Source organism: Tupaia chinensis, unplaced genomic scaffold, assembly GCF_000334495.1.
Source record: "Tupaia chinensis unplaced genomic scaffold, TupChi_1.0 Scaffold000294_1, whole genome shotgun sequence".
NCBI lineage: Eukaryota > Metazoa > Chordata > Mammalia > Scandentia > Tupaiidae > Tupaia > Tupaia belangeri.
The window spans coordinates 1,305,658-1,327,999 of NW_006159779.1; the positions used below are offsets into that span (position 1 = coordinate 1,305,658).

A 22,342-nucleotide genomic window follows, 5' to 3' on the forward strand; every position below is an offset into this window, starting at 1 on the left:
GCTAAAAATGTACTCGACTCTCCCCACCCAACTGATTCCACCTCATAGGTGCACACCTCATGCCAGGTGGCCCCAGCGCCTTCTGTGTCCACTCACTCAGAGCCCACTCCTGTCACAGGCCTGAGAATGCGATCCGGTGAGGCTCCCACATGGCCAACCAGCGCCTTGTCTGGCCTTCAGTCTGCTCTGCTCTTGCGGTGGCCAAACCATGGTCACGCTCAAAGGAGGTATTCAATGAACACTGGTGGAGTATTGATCAGTAAGTTCACTGGTCGTGGCCTGGGGAGGGGGAAGAAACAGGGCTTTCTAGAAGAGGTCATACCTAAGCAGAAACTCAAAAAGAAGTTCCTATGCAAAGGAGGAGGGAGAGTGTGTATCCCAGGGAGAGTGTGTGTCCCAGGCAGAGGAAACCGCAGTCCCCAAAGCAGAGGCAAGCGGTGGGCTGTGCAGGGCATGGCTGAGCACTCCCTAGAGGCGGGGGTGGGTCAAGAGGCCCCTGAGCACCACGCAGCATGCTCAGCCCAACCCTGTGGGCATGGGGTGGAGCTCATTGCCAGGTTTTTCTGGAAAGTCACAGATTTATGCTCCAGAAAGTTACCTGGGGGGAAGAGGGACAGTCCTTCAGGTCAGACAAAGTGGGGTTCTAGCTTCAGCTCTGCCTTGTCCTGGGAGTGAGTGTGGCCGGTTGCGTCACCACTCGGCCACCCAGCATGGCACTGCCTTCGGGGAACCCCCTGGGAGGAGGGTTCCGGGTCAGACGTGGTCCACAGCCACCCTTCCTGCACTGTGTCCCTTGGACAAATGACTGAGTCTTTTATTGTCCTCACCTCACTTGTAAAGTGGGGACAGCGGGATCTGCTTCAAAAACTGGTCCTGAGGCTTTGGAGAGACTTGATGTAAAGTCTCATGGCACAGGAGCTGTTCAGTAAACCAGCTCTGGCTGTCGTCAGTCTGCGAGTTTCTGGTGAGATTCTGTCTCGAGTCTGTCAGGGACCCAGCCAGCTCACCTGCCTCAGTCACTCAGTGTCCTTGTCTGCCGAGTGTACGTACTGTTGTAACGTAGCCACCTCCTGAGGCTGTGGGGACTAGTGAGAGCGTACCCACATCCACAGCGCGTGGAGGGACTCACGACGCAGCTGCCATCGCTGTCATCTCCCCCACCCGCCCAGCCCCTGCAGCTGTCCCTGGGCCTTCCCCATGGCAAGACCTTCCTAATGTTTTCTTCAGACCCTTCTGAAGTTCGTGGGAGCCCTGTGTTTGTTTTTCCCTGCATGGCTCCAGAGGCTTTGCGGGGACCCGTGGGGGAAGGAGGCGGTCCCGGTGGGGAAGGCAGCAGCCTCTTCTGCCATCCCCCACCCGGACACCCGCCTCCTTCTTGGCTCCACAGTTTCCCATTGATGAGGTGAAGGGGAGGAAAAGCCCTTCCTCCCAAGAGGAGGGGAGAAGGCGGGGCAAGGTAATTGTTCTTTTCTCTCTGCTCTGCGGTTCCCAGCTTGCCTCCCCTTCCCGTGTGTTTAAAGGACATGGATGCGGAAAATGATGTTATTGATGAAGTTGCCATAGCAACAACCCTCAGGAGGCACACATTCTGGCTTTGTTATCCCAGGCCAGGCCGGGCTGCGACAAAGGCCTGTTCCTAAGTACAGACAGCCTGGGTCTGCCTCCCGCTCCCTACTTCAGATGCAGCCGTGAACTCCGCGGCGCAGGGCCGTTGGGCACACTGGTTTGAGGCCGGGCGGAGTGCGCAGCTTTCCTCTGTGTGCGTGCTAGGGGGTCTCCAAAAGTGAGAGGCAGCCTTTGGCAAACGGGCCCTGGAGGGTTAGAGCTGCCAGGGCTGCCAAAGGGTCCAAAGAAGGCAAGGATCTGGGGAAGGGGCCCTTGGGAGGAAGCACTTGGAAGGAGAAGGCATAGTTGTGGTGCCCCCACCATGGCCCAAATTCCTGTTATGGCCAGGCACTTCCGACCCCATCTCTGCGTGCCGTTCTTGAAGTGCCCGCTCATGCCTAGGAACTTGCTGTGCGTGTAATTTAGTGGAGGTATGGACATGGCCCAAGGTCCCTACAGCAGGGCCTTCCAGAAGACGGGGAGAAGCTTCACTGTGTCCCAGTCCAGGCTTCCTCCTGTCCCCATAGCCACTGCCCTCCCACCAGGCTATTCAGTCCCTTTCAGGGTGACAGCAACAGTGCCCCACTTACTTCCAGCCTACAGTCCTGCTTCCCCAGGGCACTTCCACACAGCACCTGGAGAGCTTCCTGCCCCACAGGTGCCTCGGCCCCTACTAACAACCTTGCCGGGGGGGGGGCCCCCCTGCCTGGGATGGAGTCTCAGCTCAGCCTGCGCATACCCTTAGCCAGCTGCTTCACTCCCAGAGAAGAGCTGCACTTTTAGTGCACGCCTGGGAGGCACCTGCGGGAGGTCCTGTGATTATCCAGTCTACGTAAATGGAAACTGAGGCTCGGAGGCAAAGTGAGTTGCCACAGGTTGTGCAGAAAGTCTGGATTCGGTCCTGGCGGTGAGTCAGCGGAGCTCGTCACTGCTCCCCCACCCGACCCAGCCACCAAGGAGACACTCAGTCCGAGTTTGCAGAGTGTAATTGCATCTGGATGGGTCAAATCGGATTAGATTCGACTTGGCAGGCAGCCTGGCCTGACAGGCACTGAACCTCTGATGACCAGGATTTCTGGGAATGACTGAAATTCCATCTCCCCTCCAGAAGGGAGACAGGGCTGTCTACCGAACTCGTCTTTGTGGCCACCCCAACACCTGGGCTGAGCGACAGGGTGTATGGCTCTCAGGAGCAGACGTGGGACAGCACAGAGAACTGAAGGCAGGCTGTGCCAGGCCCCTTCATACCCCAGGCTCATGGCACCTACTCTGTGCCTGGCCCTGGGCTGGGCCTCTGGGCAGGACTGGTGTGAGAGTGGCCTTGGCCCTGACAATGAGGAGCATGTGGGCTGCTGATGGTAGAGGCTGTCTCCCTGCTGGGCTGATCTGGGGACGGTCTCCAAGGCCATGGCAGGGTGGAGCAGGGACCCACAGAGTCCCTTTCAGTCACGCATAGGTCATTCTCCTAGAATAGGCATACTTGGGGCTGAACAACTCACATGCCTTAGGAGGCACCTCTTTGCCTTCAGATCTCCATGTGACTCCACAGCTTGGCAGTGGCCATCCCAGGGCCACAGCCTGCAGGAGGGGCCTCCCTTGCCATGAGTCACTTCTCTGAGACCAGCCCTGCCGGGAGAAGACGGGGGTGCCAGTAGGTGGTATAGTGATTAAAGTGCTGGACTCCCACAGGTCCCTAGTCCCTGTGCTACTATCACCTCATCTGTAGGGTGAGGGGCTAGAGAGGGCCATCTTGGACACTGTGCAGAGGGGAAAGAGACTGTTCCAGGGTGACTGAAGGGCTTAGAGTCTCCAGGACAGTTGTCAATTTCTTGCATGAGGCACTGAAGTTCTGTGTTTCCTAGAACATACAACTAAGGTCATACAGCTAAGGACATACAGCTAAGGTCATACGGCTAAGGACATACGGCTGAGGTCATATGGTTGAGGTCATACGGCTGAGGACATATGGCTAAGGACATACGGCCGAGGTCATATGGCCGAGGTCACATGGCCGAGGACACACGGCCGAGGACACACGGCCGAGGTCATGCGGCAGAGGTCATGTGGCAGAGGATATGCGGCAGAGGACATGGCGGGGAGTCATGCGGGGAGGTCATGCGGCTGAGGACATGCGGCAGAGGACATACGGGAGGTCATGCGGCTGAGGACATGTGGCTGAGATCATGTGGCTGAGGACATGCTGCAGAGGTCACGCAGCAGAGGTCAGAGGGCTGAGGTCATACAGCTGAGGATATACAGCTAAGGACACAGCGCTCACAGTACCGTGTTCAGAATTCCTACCTTGGCCCCCAGTACCGTGAGTTCGTTCTGCTCGGAGATGGAATGGCCTTTATCTCTCTCTCCTTCCTTGCTCCTTCCTCTCTGCTTTCCATCTTCTCGTTTCTCCACTTGTCGTCCTCTTTCTTCTAGCCATTTTCTTTCAGGGCTCGCTGAGCCCTGGCCTGTGCCCAGCCCTGTGCTGGGCCCATGCTACAGGAAAGAGGGAAGCTCAGGTGTCCCTCAAGTCCTAGGCTGGCAGGACAGAGGATGCTGTGGATGTGGGCCAGGCCTGTCAAATCCCTCCAGCCTGAATGCAAGCCAGTGGTGGCTGCAAAGGCCACGCAGGCAAAGGGTCCACCCCAAGAGGGCATAAAACACGGCTCCTCAGGGACCTGAGTGCAAAGGCAGGAGGGGTGGCAGATGTGGACAGAGACAACAGCCTGTTGTGCAAGGGGCCTGGGCTCCGCCCTCGTGTTTGGCTCGTCCAGTATGGGAAGAGGAGCCAGCGGTGTGTGCTTTGCAGAGGGACTCACAGGAGCGTCACGGGCAGGCAGCAGCCGAGGTGGCCTCGCACCTAGCAGACTCTAAGTCTGTGGGCAGTTCACAGTATCTGGCTAGCTCTGTGCCAGGTTCCTAATCCCACTGCCCCCAGAAATGTTTGCTGCCAGTAGCCACCTGATCCATAAGTGCACCCGAAGTGAGTCCAGGGTGGACTGGGAGTCCAGTGGGAGTCCAGTGGCCCAGTCCCGGCCCCACTGTTTCATTTGGGGCCTTCACTCTGCACCTCAGGGGCTTGTTTTCTCCTTCGGTAAGATGGACGGATAAGACAGGCTGAGAGACTGGTCCGGCTCAGACCTCTGTCTTTCTGCGGCCCCGAGGCCAGTCTGCTCGCGGCCTGCAAGAGCCAGCGCTGCCCCAGGTGGCAGCGAAGGTAATGCGCGGGCAGAGGAGCCACATTATCAGCAGCCATGGTCACCCCTGGATGGGGTCACTTAGAACGTGACTGTGATGCTCTGGTGACTAGCGAGGGGGGGGGCGAGGATCCTGGAGCACTCCGGCCGAGCAGATTCAGCTCACTCCGACCTCAGCCACGCTGCCCACCCCGAGCTGCTCACTCAAGCCTGGCTGTTACTGAAGCTGGCAGCGCACCCCTCTCAGGCCAGCCCTCCCATCATTTTGAAAAACACGCTTTTTTAAATAAATACATGTTATTTATGTCACCATGTAACATAAGTTACATCATAATACATCTATAAATATGTCATTTTTTTAATTATTTATTTTCCTTGTTGTTGTTATTATTTTTTTTAATTTGGCCATAGAGAAACAGAGGCAGAAAGAGAGAAAGAGAGAGAAAGCAAGCCATCAGGTCCTAGACTCAAACCATGGTCGGCCATGTGGGAGTCCAGCACTTTAACCACCATTCCACCGACTGGCCCCTAAATCTGTCCGCTTTAATCAGTTAATGTAAATTTTTCTCCTCTAGTTCCCAGAATCGTGAACGTGATAGCTACAACAGAGAACACCAAAGCTCTCTGGGCTGCTCTGTAACTTACGAACACGGAGTGTCCTGAAGCCAGCCCCGGAAGTCAGCCACAGCCTGCCTTTGTGCTTGGGGGATAGGCAGCGGGGACAGTGCTATGGAGCCTGGAGCTGTGGGGCAGGAGGGCCAGTGCCTCAGAGCCCGTGTGGAACCCCAAGTGAGGAGGGCTAATGACAGGACCGGGGCCACCTGGAGTCTTCAGGTGGAAGATCAAGGCCCTGTCCCCTTCTTTCATGGCTGTGGAGAGAACTGGGCACCCTGGGTAGAGGTGGGCGTGGGGTTCCTGTGACCATAGCGCTCGGTGTGGTCGGCTGTGGGTTACCACCATTGACAGTTCACTTCGTCCTTTGCCAGCAAAACAGCATCAGTAACATCTCAGCCCATTACTGAAGTCTGAGTTCCCCAGAGACAGACCATGTGGTGGTGAGTCCTTGGCAAGGGGCACCTGAGTGACATCCAGACTCAGTGCTCTGTGGTCTGCTCAGGGCTGCGTCCACTTCCTGGGACAAGCGTATGGCTCGCTGTGATTAGCAGAGCTTCTGGCAAGTGCGATCCCCCGGCTGGGAATGGCAATTCAGTCGCCCTTGCTTCATCACTCATACGCCTGAGCACACAGGAGCCCTGCGGCTCTTCCCGGCTTAGGAAGAAGGCACAGATCTGCTTACACCCTCCGCCTCTCAGGCCAGCCGTGGGACAGCCCAGGAAATTAACACATGGTGGTGGCCCAGAGGAGACCGGCGCGTGACCCCGGAGTCGGGAGGCCTTGCAGAGTTGGAGGTCAAGTTTGAGAAGCTTTGCAGCATTGGTGGAGTTTAAGTGAGAAATTGGGCTGGCGTGGTGGCAGCTTTGAAGAACCGATTGGAGAGGAAGACAGGAGAGGAAGCAGGAAGTTCTCCTGGAGAGTGGGAACAGGCAGGGCGTGTGTACGAGTGTGGGCGACAACGCCCAGGGAGCCACAAGAGTGGGAGTGAGTGGAGACCTGGGCTCTGGGCCTGCGCTGGCTGGGCCCTGAGGGGCCGTTAGTGACAGGGTCTGGAGTGCTCACTGGCAGGTTCACCGCCCCTCTCCAAGGCCGTCTAAGGCTGACTCCTCCAGCCCTTCGCTCCCTGCGGGTGGGGGGGTCAGGTCGCAGGGCCTGGTACAGACACAGAGCAGCTCTTCCCTTCGTCTGCCTTTGGCCTCTTGATGGACTCATGACCTGTGACTTCTCACTTGACCCCTGACCTCATAAATTCTAGAATCTCCTCACAAATCACCAGGAAGGTAAACAGCAACTGGGGTCAACAGAAGGGAGTCGGAGCCACTGCAGGCAACGTGAGGGGAGGTCAGGCCTGCCGGGGAGCGCCTGGCCCAGAGCCACGCGGGACTGAGGAGCCCCTGGCCCTGGCCCCTCAAAGCAGTTAGGCGCTTCACCTCCGGAGTCCTGAGGTGTCATGTATAGTGCAGCACACAGAGCAAGGCCCAGCTTGCGACCTGAGCACTGTCCCCTCGGATTCTTCTCAAGGGATTTCCATGTGGATGCGTGGTGTGCATGTGTGTACGCATGTTCACATGTGTGTGTACATGTGTGCGATGTGCAGTGACCACGTTCACATGTGTGTATGTACACATGCATGGTATATGCAGCGGCCATGAGCACAGCACACGTGCATATGTGCCCTCGCACCGTGTGCACAGCGGCCATGAGCACAGCACACGTGCATACGTGCACACACCACGTGTGTGCAATGGCCATGATCACAGCATTTGAACATGACGTTCTGTGACCATCTCTTTTACTTTAAAGTTTTCCCTCTCCCTCTCTCTCCCTGGTCCCCAACCTGCTCTTGTCTGTCTCTCTTCCCAGAGGGTATGAACTGCATGAACAAAGACCATGGCTGTGCCCACATCTGCCGGGAGACGCCCAAAGGTGGGGTGGCCTGCGACTGCAGGCCCGGCTTTGACCTTGCCCAAAACCAGAAGGACTGCACACGTAGGTAGATGGAGGCAAATGGGTCCCACATCCCCACACGTCTCCTGCTGTGACTTTGTGGAGGGTCTGTCCAGTCTGCTGGATGTTGACCAGGGAGGGCTCTCAGCCCCATGGGGTGGGAAGAAGGGCAGGGGCCCATGAAGGGGCCCGAGGGAGGTATGTGGGCAGACGCTGTGACTCCCAGGCTGCAGGCTCACCCCACCCGACTTGGCATTACTGAGTGGCCTGCAGCAGGGCTGCGTCTCCGGCAGGGCCCGGAGCCCAAGCTCTCCAGCACAGAGGTCGACAAGCTCGGGTGTGGCATATACAGTGGGTCCGGGGAGTGCCTGGGAACGGGGCGGTTAGAATGAAGGAGGAAAGGAGCACAGTTCTGGAACAGGGTCCCATTCCATGCTGACCTTATTTCCAATATGACTGCAAATGAGATCTGGGCTCAATGAGGCCTCTGGCCAAGGCACCGTTCTAGGACCTGCTTGGTGGTCTGCCTGCAGGACTCAAGTGCAAGCCAGCCTCTGCACGTCACCTGGCTCCCCGTGACTGTGGAGCGGGGAATGAGGAAGACCGTGCTGGACACACTGGGCTAGTCTGGGAGCTGTGGCCCCACCGCACCCCCAATAACAGCTGCTTGGGGAGTGGGTGGGATGTGACCTCTCCTCACTGGGCAGCAGGGATGTTCAGACTGATGTCTCTTTGCCCTGGGTCTGCAGAGAACCTAGGGAGGCTGCTGTAAGCACATCCCTATACCACGCCCAGTGTCTGGGCAGAAAAATGGCAGGAATCCAGTTTCAACCCTGAGAGAGAAAGTGGTCCTCACCCGCCCTGGAAAGGGAGACAGAGCTGACTGCTGCCGTGAAGAAGTGGCCTTTCTTCCACCTGTCATTCTGCAAAGAAAACAGCCGGCCCTGACTGGGCCATCATCCCGAGTCATTGCAGTTCTCTGTCACCACCCACTCTCCTTTGGCACCTCACCTCATCTCTCCCAACTCGTGCTCTCCTCCAGCAGCCACCAGGGCCCTGGGCACCACATGCATCAGACACAGTAGTCTCTGTCACCAAAAGCTCATGCCACAGGCCCCGTTGGTGACGCATCTGTTCCCCAGAGCGAAGGTGTTTCCTCTGTCCCAGGAATGGTCCAAAGTGTGGGTGAGCCTCCTCTCTGCTCTTGGTTCTTGCCTCTAAGAGAGCAGATAAGTGTGTGGGCTGTCTGCAAGGGTGGGCCAGGGCCGGCTCCAGGACATAGTGGAAACGCACTGCCCGAGATAAGCTGGATCTCAGGCAGTGACCACAGTTTGAATCCCAGGCCTGGTCAGCCTGAAGCATGCCAGACACGCATGTGAGTGCCCCATGCTGCCTGGGCTGGAGGACTGGAGAAGGGGTCGCAGCATGACCAGACCCTAGGCAGGCTCCCCTCCCTCTCGCTCTCTCGCTCTCTCGCTCTCTTGCTCTCACGTATGTGAACAGACACTCTATCATGAGTAAACATTTAAAGAAGAAATCAGGACCAGGCAGGGATAGTCTTGACTGGGAAGTGCTCAGCCAGGCCCTCTGCTCTTCTTCCCTTCACTGCAGAGAAAGCTCCTGCCACCAACCACTCTCGCAGACAGAGGCTCCTTCCAGGTCCCAGTCCTTCCTGCTGGATGATCTGAGTTTTCTCACAAGGAAGGCCGAGGACGAGAACTTGCAGTCAGCAGGCTCGTCCACAGCCTCGGCCAGCACTTCCTCAGTGGAAGGGGGCCAGGCCCCAGGCCCCAAGCTAGGAGCCACCTGATCCGAGGACAGGTGCCGCAGAGGGGCTTGCTCAGAGCGCAGCAGCTGAGGGCCAGCCTGGTCTGAGGGGTCAGGAGGAGGCAGAGCTGCCGGAGCAGCTGAGACTTCCCGCCCCACCCCATGCCTGCCTGGGCAGAGGGGAGCCGAACCCTGGCCTGGGATGTCTGCTGGTCTAGGAAGCAGCTGCCACAGCCTCCCTGCTGGTGGCTGGGCATTGTCAAGGCTACGAGAGGGAGTCCAGGAACAGTGACCGCCGTGTGGCCTCCTGCAAAGGGGCTGCCCAGGTGACTGCCCAGCCAGTCCAGACTGGGTTCCTCCTCTGTTCCCGCAAGGCAGAGTGGTAAGTTAGCTATGAGACTTTCACTCTGGCCCTCAAGGTCACTCAGGTCTAGGAAATTCTAGGTCTAGAGTTGGATTGGGGGCCCAGGACTCACTCCAGGACCACAGGAGGTTTTCTCTGTCCTCCTTTGTCTTCCCAAAGCTCAGGGTCCAGATATGTCCTTGTGTGAGAGCCCTAGGCTTTTCAGGTGCTTGAAGGCTCTGCCCCTAGGGCTCTGAGATGCACATATGCCTGTGTGGAGAGAGTGAGGGACCCTGAATATAGACCTCTGACCCCGGGTAGGCTTTTAGGACACAGCACATCCAAAGGAGCCCTGAGCTTGGGAAGCCCATCTGCATTATTCCAGCTGCCTTCTCTCCAGCTCCACCTCTGACCTCCCTGCCGTGCGACCCTGCTCAGTCTCAGAAGGCACCAGACACCTGGTGCCAAGGCGGGCTCTGCCTAACTGCCCCCATCACCCAAGATCTGTGCAAAACTGCAGTCCCCTAGAACCCTAGGCTTCCTTGGGCCTCTTCCCAGTCAGAGACGAGCTGTTTCAGAGACATGCAAGGATGATTCCAGGTTGCCAACTCCACCCCAGAGAAGACAGCCCGGCTGAGGAAGGGCTGAGGAAGGGCCGAGGAAGGGCCAAGGAAGGGTCAAGGAAGGGCTGGGGTGCTGTGTGCTGGGAAGCCCTATCCTGTTCTCTGACGGATTTTTCAGATCCTTGTAATTTCACCCTAAAAATCAAGTCCCACCTTCTGAGGGCTGGTTGTCAGCCTCCAGCGGAGAAGGAAGCAGCTCATAGAGTCTCTGGCTGCTGAGGACAGCACGTGGGACACTGGGCAGATGCCTGTCCCCGTCACACTTTCTCTGTATAACCTCTTCACCTGCTGGGAAGTCCCATGTGTCCAAGCCTGGGGCCACCATCACTCAGGACAGGTGCATCCATAGGCCCCGTCTGGGCTCTGTCGTGGAAGGAAGAGAGCCGGAGAAGGACAGCTGCAGAGGCAGCTTGGAAACGCATGCAGTCGCTCGCCAGTGGGCCCACCTGACTGAACGCAGTCCACTCAGACTCGGGATTTGGAATTGTGGGCCCCTCTGACCGTGATGGGCCTGGGCTTTAGTTTTGCATAATTGATCATCATTTGGGTTCTGCTAGGTAAATGAAGAGTGTGGACAGAATTCCAGACGAATGGTTAAGTACCCGAAAAGTCGGGGCCCCTGATGTACAGTGCGCACAGGTGCCCGGCATGCAGAGGTCTTGTGGCCGTAGCAAAGCAGGGGCTCTAAGCACCTCTCCCCTGGAGGGCTCGGAGCGCCCCGTTCTCCTCCAGCCATGGACAGTGAGAATGTGTGCTCTTTCAAGTAAACTGGGGGCCATAACTCTCCTTGCCAGCTCCCTCTGTCAGCCCAGATGCTGATCAGAAGCGTCTCGAGATTCTAGGTCGAAAGGCACCAGATCTCCCAGGATACCGCATGTTTTGTTTAGATCATTTTCAAAACTGTACCTCAGATGGCATTAATTTGCATAAATTTGTACGGGCCATATAGCCTAGTGTTTAAGGAAGCCAGATCCCCCATGGTCGACCATGGTTTAAATCCCAGCCCCAGCAACTTGAAAAAGATGGCCAGCTTTGTGTCCCCAAAATCCTAACAGGATGGAGAAATAGAGAAGGATTTGCTGTGTGACCGTGCCACACTAAGGGCTGCTTCCTCTCTTTCTCTCACTCTCTCTCTTCCCCTCCTCCCCTTCCTCCCTCCCTGTCCCTCTGGCAAGCGTATGTGTCCTCTGGCAATTAAAAGAAACTTTGCATAAGTTCTGTCTGCTTGGACATTGCTGAATCTGCAAGGATTAGGCTTTGAGGGGCTAGAGATAGCCACTGGGACTCTGAGAAAGCAGCCATCTGGGGACGACTTCCCACATGCCCCAAAACATAGATAGAGGAAAGAAGTATCTGGAAGAACTAAAGAAGTGACTGTCACCTGGAATCATGGCCTGGCCATCTTCCCTGCCCCACAGCTTATCAAGTATGCCTGGGTGACAGCCCTTCGCCCCATGGAAACGGGCAGGTTTAAAGTGCCTGCAACCTGGGCAGGAAGGCGTGGTCTGGGTCCCCCGGCTGAGACCAGCTGTGCCTTGCCCCGTGCAAAGCCACATCCATTCTCTGTCCCACCTCAGTTCACTTCCAGGGAGCGAGCAGTTCCAGGACCCTCAAGGGGCTGGCATGCAGGGCAAGGTGTCTCCTCCTCACTGACCACCTCAGGTCCCCGTGTTCCTCCCCATACTCCTGAAAGAACCCCTCAACGCTGACAAACTAATCGTTTTGTTGTCATTCTGTTTATACACATGTGTACACTTTGGGCCTAACTAGTAACCTGTAACTATGGAAACGGAGGCTGCCAGCACAGTTGTGAGGACACGGACACAGGCCCCATGTGTGGCTGCCACCAGAAGTACGCCCTTCACTCAGACGGTCGGACATGCATCGGTAAGTAGGTGCCTCTATGCCCGCCACCTTGCCTCACGCCACCTTAGTGGGCAGCACGCCCAGCCCAAAGCCTGCCAGCACCCCTCTGAGCCCTGATTTCCCTGAAGGAAGTTTAAGGGAAACAGAAAAGAAAGGCCCCAGAGTAGTGATGGGGATGGCCAGTGTCCCCAAAGAAGCTTTCTTGGAGACCTGCCCAGAATCCTGCCCTCCCACATTGCACCCCACCCTGGACCAAGCTCCTCTGCTTGTGTCCACAGCAGTGCCTGCCTCGGGGGTTTTCTGCATGTCCTGTCCCAGGAAGGTGGTCTGGGGGGAGAGGAAGGTGTGTGCATCTGTCCTTCCTGCTGTGCAGGCATGTCATCCCCTACCTGAGAGACATGCCAGGGCCGCTGAATCTGCACGAGGACCGTCACTTTCTTGGTCTGGAAAATCAAGAGGGTTTTGCAGAAAGTCCCTTTAAGTCTTCATCATCTAAAACTCCAGGAGAGGTGGAGGGTGTGAATCCCGTGTGAGGTTTGGGTGTCTTTAACTGCTTTTCATTCCAAGCTCACGGGCTCTCACTCCCTCTCCAAAGTCCATTCTTCTCAGCAGTAGCCCCCCACCAAAGCCTCACCTGTCATGTGGAGTCTCGGTCACCGCCTTTCTCGTGGGCCACACCTCCGAGGGGAAGATGAAATACTTGTGATTATTGCATGCCATAAGCACTAGTAGGTGTTTTCCTCCCACTCAAAAAGAACAGCAATTTTTTTAACTGAGAAAGAGAGGAATTTCAAAATTGGTGCCCAGAGGTCACCCTCTGCCTTCTCTTCAGTGTGGGCAAACATTGAGAATCAGTTATGGTTGTTATTAAAAAAAAAAAAAAAAGATAAACACAAAGCCCATTTGCTACTGTCAGCTCAGGAGGTCTTTCTGGAGAGTTCGAGGAAAGGGCAGGGCATACACATGCAGAAGCTCAGGGAGCTGTTTGCTGCCACATCCGTCCTGTGACTGCTCCCTGGGGTCTCAGGGGCTGTCCCAGGCCTGGGATGGGTGGGGGCCCAGGGCCATCGCCTCCGCAGCCCGGGGCCATCACAGGGTGCTGCTGCCTGCGGCGGGTCCCCCCTTCTCTGTGTGGTCTCTTCTTTCGGACAGCCATTTTTTTATTTCATTTTATTTCATTCCTTCTGCTTCCCTGGTGATGGTCCCTGATTGCCTGTCTTGTCTGATAACTGACATTCATTAATTATTTTCAGAGCCAAAAGTCAAAAACCAAGCCAACCACATGATCAAAACACTAAAAGCCAAACCTGGTCTCAGACCAGTGTCTCTATTGCAGCCTGATCCCATCTAGAACCTCCTGTGCCTGCCCTCTCACCTTCTCTCACCCTCTGCTGTCCGGCCCAGGCTCTCCGGGCCACAGCGGCCTCCCTCCTTGCACATCTGTACGCTCTCCCTCAGGGTTTGCATCTCCGGTGGAGCCGCTGTGCGGCCGCTGGGCCAGTGCAAACAGCTGCCGGGCAAGACGCGCAGCCGCTAACACATCTTGTCTTCGTCCGCCGACGCCTGCTTACTCCTTCCTTGATTCCTCAATGTCTGCTGCCCACGAGCTGCTCGGACCCGCTATCAGAAGTAACCTCCCCAGTCCCACCCCCGCCTCCGCTCCGGTCAGAAACCGTTTTCTGTGCCCAGCAGCTTCAGTTGCCGAGTCCACACCCGGCCAGGACAAACCTCTCATCTGGCTTTGCCCGCTGGGAGCGAACGTCTCTGCACTTTTCAGCTGAGCACAGAAACTCGGAGCAGCTCACCGGCCAGGAAGCATCTGGGCATAGCTTCATGCCACAGTGCCCCAATGGTGACACTCCCTGGCCCACCCGGGCCTTGCTTTTCTGCACGCTCCTACCACAGCTGACCCCTTTGACACCTTGGTGGAGCCCTTGAATGTTTAGCTCTCGTCCTCCATAGACAAGCAGGCAACCAGCGCTGCCCTAATCGACCCCGTGGTCTTTCTGTGTCTATCTGATTGGATCCGCTGGGCGTGCGTGTGTGCGTGCGTGTGTGCTCCTGTTTCTCCGTGTGTCTTGTCTTCATTTTGCATTCAGTGTTTGACACGATTTCACATCCTCGCAATGGCGCCTGCTCTCCCAGCACATCCATCACCGGACCTTGCGGCCTGTCCCCCGTCCTGTGCCCTGTCCTGTGCCTGCTCACCAGCCTGAGCTGTCAGCTCTGTAATTGCTTCTCCACAATCACTAGGTGGTGGCGTCTGCTTCTGTGGCCCTCACACACGAGATCTGTCTCTCAGACCTCAGCCGTGCCACCTCTGCTTATTTGCACGTGGGTCCTGTGTCCCAGGTCACTTTGTGGCCCTCCCACCTGCCTTTTCTGCACACCCCACCCCAGCCTGGCCTCGCTGCCTCTCTGCTTTGCCCTCAACACCCTGCCCTGGAGGTCCCTGGGATCAGCCCCTCGGCGGGGACGCCCTGCTGGCCCGCCAGAGGCCGACCGTGCTGGGCTGCGGGGAGTGGGCGCTCGCTAACCAGGGCTCCGTGTCTGTCCCCACTTGTGTTCTAGAGAAGGATGAGGCTGCAATTGAGCGCTCTCAGCTCAGGGCCACGTCAGTAGCTGATGTGGACAAGCGGGGCCGACGGCGGCTACTCATGGGTAACACTTCCTTCCACTTCCTTTGTCGTACTTGCACTTCTGTGTATGCGTGTGCTGTCTTGCCTGTGTGCTGGTGTGTGGGCGTGTGTGGCTGTGTGGGGCATACGTCTGTGGTGTGTGAGTGTGTGTGTGTGTGTGTGTGTGTGTGTGTGTGTGTGTGTGTGTGTGTGTGTGTGTGTGTGTGTGTGTGTGTGTGTGTGTGTGTGTGTGTGTGTGTGTGTGTGTGTGTGTGTGTGTGTGTGCACGCGCTGGCCTGTGGGTGTGGGCATGTGCGTGTGGGCATATGTCTGTGTGGCGTGGGGTGTGCCCACAAATGTGCAGTTGGGTGTCGTGTGTGTGTGTGCACACATATGTGTGCAGGGGGCGCCACGCCAGATGTGACCCACATGTTCCATTTTAAAGTTTTACCTCTCATCGAACACATCTGTTTCTTTGTTGTGTGTTCGTAGCGAAGGCCCCAGAGCCAGTGTCTAATGGCCCTGTGTGAGGAGATGCTTGCCGTAACCTCCTCTGCTCGCCGTAAACACCCACATGTGCAGATTAGCCTCCCCAGGAGCAGCACAGCGACAGACTCCGCAGCAGGGGAGGCCCTAGCGTAGAGAGACAGCACCAGCCTCGGGCCTCCCTGCCTGGAGGAAGCCCCAGCCAGTACCTCTGGTCCCTGGTGCTGCCTGGGCATCCTGGGAGGCCTGTGGCAGGGCTGGCCTGGGCCAGGGTGCAGAGAAGAGAGGAAGAAGAGAAGACGGCCTCTCTTGGACAGAGCTCAGTTTGTAGAACAGAAAAAACAGGTCTGCCTCCTCGTCTGTTCTTTCCTCTGTCCATCAGTCCGTTCCACGATGTGGGCTCACTGGCCTCCAGCTGCCACAGCTGACCAGGGCCTCCCAAGCAAAGCCACGGTCACGCGGGTAGGTCACAGCCTTTTCTGTGGCACTGATAGCTCACGCAGCCTTTAGTGGCTGTGGGTTTGGGTGGTGCAGTCCCTTTCTCAGAGGAAGAGACTGGGGCTCCCTGACTTGCCCAAGGTCATGCTACCCAGCACAGCTGCACTCAGGCCAGAGGTGACGACCACGTGGGCCATCTCAAGTGTGGGGTCGCAGGACCATGGAGGTCAGAGCCTGAAGGCCTAGAAAGGCCACCTAGTATTCCTCATGTGACCCTCAGGGGAGCCCAGGCATCAGAGAGGAAGCAGGACGGTGGCCTGGGGGGCATGGGGTGGAGGAATGTGGCTTTATGTGCTGGCAAGGTGGCTTAAGGCTGCCTCTCTCCAGGTCTTGAGGAGCAAAGGAGGTCGCAGGCCTGGCGACAGCACTCTGGGGACCCTAAAGCCCATGATGGGCAGGGCACGTGTAGCCTCATTTCTCAGTGAGAGTTCTGAGGTCCAAGACGTCCGAGCACCTGCCTCTGCTCACATGAGCAGGCGGAACAAGCCTGGCAGGCAGCCAGCTCCCCACGGACTGTGCTGACCAGGCCGTCTGGCTTGCCCTGGGAAGGGTGCTGTCTGCGGCTCCAGCCTAGGCCCCAGCATGTAGGTGTGACCACTGCCTCTCAGCACTAGGGACGTTCTGAAAAAGCGGCCAGAGGCGGGCAGCCAGCACCAAGTGTCCTGAGGCCATGCCCAGGTCTCAGAGTGCCCAAGAGCCCTCAGCACCATTACCTGGAGAGGGGACGCTACTGTGTGAGGCTGGGGCTCCAGGCAGGGTACCAGGAGCTGGGCCCTCGGGTACCCATGTCCTCCCAGGAAGAGGAGAGGTAGCAGAAGAGGCTAAACGGGGTCGGCAGCAAGCAGGTGGGTGGCGCTTGCTTTTTCTCATGCAAGTCAGCAGCCCAGACCAGTGCTGGAGTGGGGAGGTGAAGTGGGAGCTACCAAGAATCCAGACAACTCCTCCCTGGGTTTGGGAGGCAGAGCCGGTGGAGCAGATCCGGGGGTTGATGCCAGACATCGGGCAGAGGACCAGGGGCTGGACGATGACTGGCCTCCCCTACAACCCACCCCTCTGACTATCCTGCCCGCCTGGAGCCTGTCCCTACCCCTCCTCTGGTCTCCCTGCACCACTTAGCACAGGGGCAAGGCCAGCTGCCAAGGCCTCAGAGCCTCAACTAGGGGACCAGTCTCGAAGGCTTCTGGGAAAGGTCAGCCCTGAGGTCCCAGGTCTAATGCACAGGTGAGCTCCTATTTTAAGAGCTCACAGTTCTTGGGACCTGGCTCCTCGGAGAGCAGTCCCTGTGGTAAAGATTTAGGATCACATTGGACTTCAGGCCCCACCAGTAGTCCCTAGTAAGGTGTGGCTGCTTAATAGAGACAACACATGGAGGGAAAAGGAGGTGAGTGTTCCTGTTGTGCCCGTGCTGGTCAGAGCGTGCCTGGGGATCACATCTGGAGCCAGGCCCCGTGGGGAGAGGGCCGCCCAGCCCCTCGAGTACCAGTGTCTGTGCCCTCCTTGTTGACGCCGCTGGTGTTGCCGCCTGTGGGAGGAGCTCAGGCAGTTCAGCCCAGGAGACCCTGGAACTGGGGGCAGCTCCAGCCCCGTCTTGGGTGCAGGGAGAGGAGCAGGGCAGGAAGGCAGAGAGTCCAGATAACCCAGGACCAGGCGCAGAGAGGAAGGAGGGACACAGGTGTTGGCGGCAGGACCAGCCCTTGGGCTGCCTGCCACTGGATCTGCCAGACCGTGCCGGCCAGCTCCCCACGAGGGAGCAGAGGTGAACACCAGGTGGGTGGGAGATGGACCAGAATGCTCTGGAATGGCCTAAGTGGGTAAGGGCCCTTAGGAATCCTGGCGCGGGGTTCTGCCATGCAGCCCTGCCTTGCAGTCAGTCATGCTTGAGGTGGCCTCGTGGGCCCCTTCAGCCCCTCAATGCTGTTGTCTCCTGCATCGAAGCATTTACCTTCAGGATGGGTCGGGGAGGGTCCAGGGAGCCCCTGGATGTGAGCTGTGTGAGGAGCTCAGGGCCAGGGGTCCCAGGCAGCTCCGCCGCATGTTAACCTCTGTGGGCATGCACCATCTTGGTCACTCTCTGTGGCGACCACTCAGCAGGAGCAGGCTTTTCTGCAGGTCCCTTGCCCCATGAGCTCTCCCCTCCCCCCATGGCATATCCAGGGCCGCACCCACCTTCTGCACTGTCAGCCCGAGGGTAGGAGGCCGCAGCGCAGCCTCCCTGCTCCAGTCCAGCTTCCCCAAACGCCATGTAGACTCAGGCACCCAAGCCAGGGTCTTTGCAGAGATGTTTTGTGCCCAGACTGCAGAGGTCACGGTGCCTTAGGTGGTGGCTGCATGTCATTTAACTACCAACCTTACCTCTAACAGCCAAACGCAGAGGGCGGAGCGTTCAAACTCTAGGGTCGTCAGAAGTCACAACACATCTTTGCACAGAAAAACACATCATGACTTTTCCAATGACCTAATGGAGCCTTAGTCCTTGACTCCCTTCCTGGCTTAGAACCCATTTGCCCAGTTCTGCCATTTCCATGAGAAACTAATAGTGACTTACAGGAAGGCCCTGCCTGCTATCCTCGGGTCCCAGGCTCCATCCTCCTGCACCTCCGCGAAGCAGAGAAAGGGTCTCTGTTAGAAGCCACAGAGGGGAGGTCACTGTGACGGTGGGGGGAGTGTCTCCAGTGGGCAACTGGGCAGGACAGAGCCAGCTTGGCATGCTCCCAGCAGCAGACACTGTCCTTGTCAGCTGAGCTTATTAGGCAAAGGGAAGACCACCAGCGCTGGGTGGGGGCCTCTAGCATAACAGCCCTGCCCACCCTGGTTCTTAGCTGCACCCAGTCGTTCTGCTGCTAACGACCACCCAGTCACTGAGCGCACTAGGAACAGGGCTAGTTTGGTGTACTTTAGCTCACCGAAGGTGTGACCAGTTTCAGATTGCCAGTAAGCCAGGTTAAAATGTGGAGGCAATGGTGATACATTTCAGTCTGGGAGACTGGTGAGACGTCCGAGATTCCAAGTTCAGCGCAGGGACCCGCTTTCAGTGAGACCGCTCTCAGGCTGCAAGCCGTGCTGCCAGCCCCAGGTCAGAAGTCCAGCCCCTCCCTGGAAGCCTCTCAGGTCAGGTGGGGGCGTGATGCCTTCGCAGCTGGTAACCAAGCACCACCATCCTCGTGGTGCAGAGTGGCACAGACGTCAGAGTTTGGCACGGCTCCCTGGACTAAAATCGAGGGCTGTGTTCCTTCTGGAGGCTCTGAGGGTGAACCCCTTTCCTTGCCTTCTAGAACTGCCCCCCTGGCCCCTTCCTCCATCTTCCGAGCTGTGCTCCTTGGCATCCCTGCCTCTCTGCCATCACCCAGATCTTTCCCTGACCCCCGAGGCCCCTGATCACACTGGGCCTGGCCAGATAATCCAGGATGAGCCCCCATCTTGAGTTCTGTAACTTGATCACACCTGCAGAGGCCCTTTGTAATGTAGGACCGCAGGCCTTGGGGGTTAGGGCATGAGTATTTTAGGCCATTATTCTGCCAAAAACAGACGGAGCCCCTTGGGCAGAGCCCTCATCTACCCTCTTCACTGGCTTAGTCCCAGAGCAGGAACACCCAGCACACAGCAGGGCTCTGAAACGGGCCTTCAAAGCGTGGGCTGCACTGGAGGTGTGGCACACCCTGCCCCATCGGGCAGGCACCCGACCTTCCTCAGGCAATCTCAGGGCATTTGAAGTCCCCTGCACCATACCACTCGCCACTCTGCGTGTGTCACATGCTTTCCCGTCATCCCTCTGGGGAGCACCCCACCACCCCGAGGCATGTGTCCCCACTCTACAGAGGGAGAGCGAGGCCACGTGTCAATTGCTAATTCTGGGCCATGGGCCAAGCCCTTTGGACCCCCCATGCCAGGCCCCAGGTCCAGAGCAGAGCAGGACTCAGGTGGGGCTGTTCAGGCTGAGGCGTCATTCCAGGCGTGAATCCCCCTCCAGAAGGTGCCAAGTAGCCGAATTCACCCCAGCCCGCCCCAGGGGTCCCCCATGACCAGGGGAATGCCCTCACTGGCTGGCCCAAGATAGGGAGACCGAGGCTTAGAGGGCACCACTCATCCAAGGCCTCTCAGGTGTTGGGCAGAACCAGAGTTCCTGGACATGGGCCCTGGCACCTTTGGAGACCAAGCCTGACTGGTGGTGGGGAGGGTCATCCTGCTCAGGATAGCTGAAGGGAGGTGAACCTGAGAGGGAGGACAACCCTGCCACCCAGACGTCCTTCCCCCACACTGCCCGTCCTGGTGGGTACAGGACACACTCCTGGGCCTCTGCCCTCGTCTAATGCCCACGTACCCAAGACCACTCCTCTGTCCCGCCCGCTCCTCTGGCATAGCCTCCTCCCTGTCTCCCAGCCCCTTCAGCTGAGGATGCAGCCAGAGCCTTCCTTCTCGAGCACAGAGCAGGACATGTCAGTCCTGCCTCCGCCTCCCTTAGGTCCCCTGGACCCCCAGGACTTTGCCTCAGTGAGCCCCAGAGCCCTTCAGATGTGACCTCAGTGCCCTCTGCCACCTCATCGCCCCTCCCTTGCCCCTGCTTCCTGATGTTTGTATTCATCCAGGCCTGGCCCCTCACCTGCTGGCCCTGGCTGGCCCTGGGTATCACTATAGCCACCCGCTGAAGGCCACAGCTCACTCCTGGGAGTACCCTGGTGTGTAAAGTCAGCCAGGAGACGGTCAGAGCCCACAGACGCACTGAGAGCCCATAATTATCCCCTCTTCACAGCTGGCCAGGCCCCCCTGCTCACCCACCTGGGAGGTCACAGCCTGCTTGTCCTGCCACCATTCCCACCCACCCGCCACGACCCTCCAGCTGGACTGGGGCAGCCAGGTGGCTGTAGAATTTGGGTATCAACTGGCCAAGGGGCAGCCGCAGCACCCAGCTTCTTGGCCTAACCCCAGTTCATTCAGGCAGTGCCTTCCTGAACTGTCCCCGTTTGACAGGGAAACTTTGGGTTTTGCTCCAATTAGATACTCAGTGACTTCTCTTTCCAGTTTGTTACCCTGGCCAAGGTTCTGGGTTCAGTCCTGGCTCCCCCTCACTCGTGCCAGCAGCACTCCAGGGTCACCCCACCTCTCTGAGCTTCTGTTTTCTCTTTTGCAAAGAGGGGCTGGGCTGCCATCTCTGGAGAAGCTGAGCCTGCAGCCCCCGATGCGCAGTGCCTGGCCTGGCTCAGCCCACGGCAGGCACCCAGCCACATCCCAGTCTGCCTGTCTGCTCCACCCTGGGCTGTCAGCCCCTCTCTGGGGGCCTCTGGGATGCAAGGCAGTGAGGCCAAAGCAGGCCCCAGTCTGGGTTGGCACACACTGACAGGAAGCCTGATGGGCAGCCTGGAGAGCTGGCAGGCCTGACAAGCACCCCTCTGAGGCAGATGCCAGGTGCCAGGACTGGGCCCTCCAGGAGGCTCTCTCAGCTCGCAGGCTGGAGCCCGCTCTGCCCTGCCTCCACCCCACGGGTAAGGCAGGGAGGGACACACCACTACTGAAGGACCCTCCTGGGGCACAGAGCAGGTGCTTTAGTGCTAGGCATGGCTCCCCTCTGCCAGGTTGTCATTTAATCTGTCCTCGGACAGTCCTGGGCACTCAGGGAGCGGGAGCTCCCCTCTGCTGAGCGTCCCCTGGCTAACGCCTGTGAACCTGTCACATTCTATGTCCCTGTAGCCTGAGGGTGCTGTGCACTGATGGAGATGGGGGGGCACAGCCTGCCCGACTGTCTGCACCACCCTGCATCCCTCCAGGGACAGCACAGGCCTGGCGTGGCATGCCCAGTGCTCAGGGCACGGGGTCTGGTCCCAGACCTCCCCAGCCACACACGCCCAGGGAAGAGCATTGTCCTAGCCATTCACCAGCCCTAAGTGGCTCTGCTCCCTCCATTGCTGAGCCTGGGTTCCCTGAGCCTCCTGAAAAACAGGATCCCCTAAGTGAGATGCTGTCCATGGCTCCCCCTCAGCGCCCTCCACTCACTGCCCGGCGGCTGGTGCCCTGCCCTCCACCTCTGCTGCACTCCGAGTGGACGGGGCAATCAGGGTCCCCAAACCAAACAGGAAACCCCTCTGAGGTGTGCGCGCCTTGCCCCCAGGCTGGCCTCTTTTCTGCTCTGGGCACCCTCAGCCCTTGGGCCTCCCCTCAGTCCATATTGCTTCTGCTTTCCCAGCACCAAACAGGCACGTGAGGGAAGTTGGCCACACTCACGGTGCAGCCTGGACAGTGACCCACCTGGTGTCAGCTCCACAAAAATTCACCTCACAGAAAAGCCCCTTGAGCAAGTAGCTGGGGCCCCCCAGGGTGGTGTGGAGAGGCCAAGTCAGCAGCGGGCCTAGGCGGGCCTCAGTGTCACCCGGCTGCATGCTTCAAAGGCCATGTCCAGGACTCACTGGGGGCTCTCTGGGTTTCATGGGTGTAGGCCCCGCTGGCTTGTCCTGGAGGCTAGCAGGAACTTGCCAAGGCCGCCTTGCCCACCGACTCCTTGGAGCCCCAACCTGGTCCAGGCTGCGACCTCGGCCTCCACAACCCCCACCTCCAGCTGCACGCCCCCTTCTCCCACCCCACCTCACACTGTCACCAACATGTCCCCAGGCCAGCTCCAGAGACCTGTGTGGTTGCTGACAGACAAGCTCAGGACAGGACATGTGCCCAGTGCAGGGCTGGAGGTGGAGAGGCGGGCTGCAGGGGCAGCGCTTGTCAATACATGCCCACTTCTCCCTCCCGCTGAGTGGCTGCCACGCCTACTGCCCAGCCTAGTGTGGACACAGCCTGCTGCTC

At 58.2% G+C, this 22,342-nt stretch overlaps 1 protein-coding gene across 1 annotated transcript in view; it reads left to right on the top strand.

Annotated features, from left to right (window-relative positions):
* SCUBE1 (signal peptide, CUB domain and EGF like domain containing 1) overlaps nt 1-22,342 on the top strand; it is a gene marked incomplete at its 5' end in the record, with an annotated part of 134,161 nt that overhangs the window by 66,996 nt on the left and 44,823 nt on the right. Inside the window, 3 exon segments of the mRNA XM_014588668.2 lie at nt 7,275-7,400; nt 11,862-11,978; nt 14,529-14,618. Coding sequence (XP_014444154.1) covers nt 7,275-7,400; nt 11,862-11,978; nt 14,529-14,618 — 333 coding nt within the window.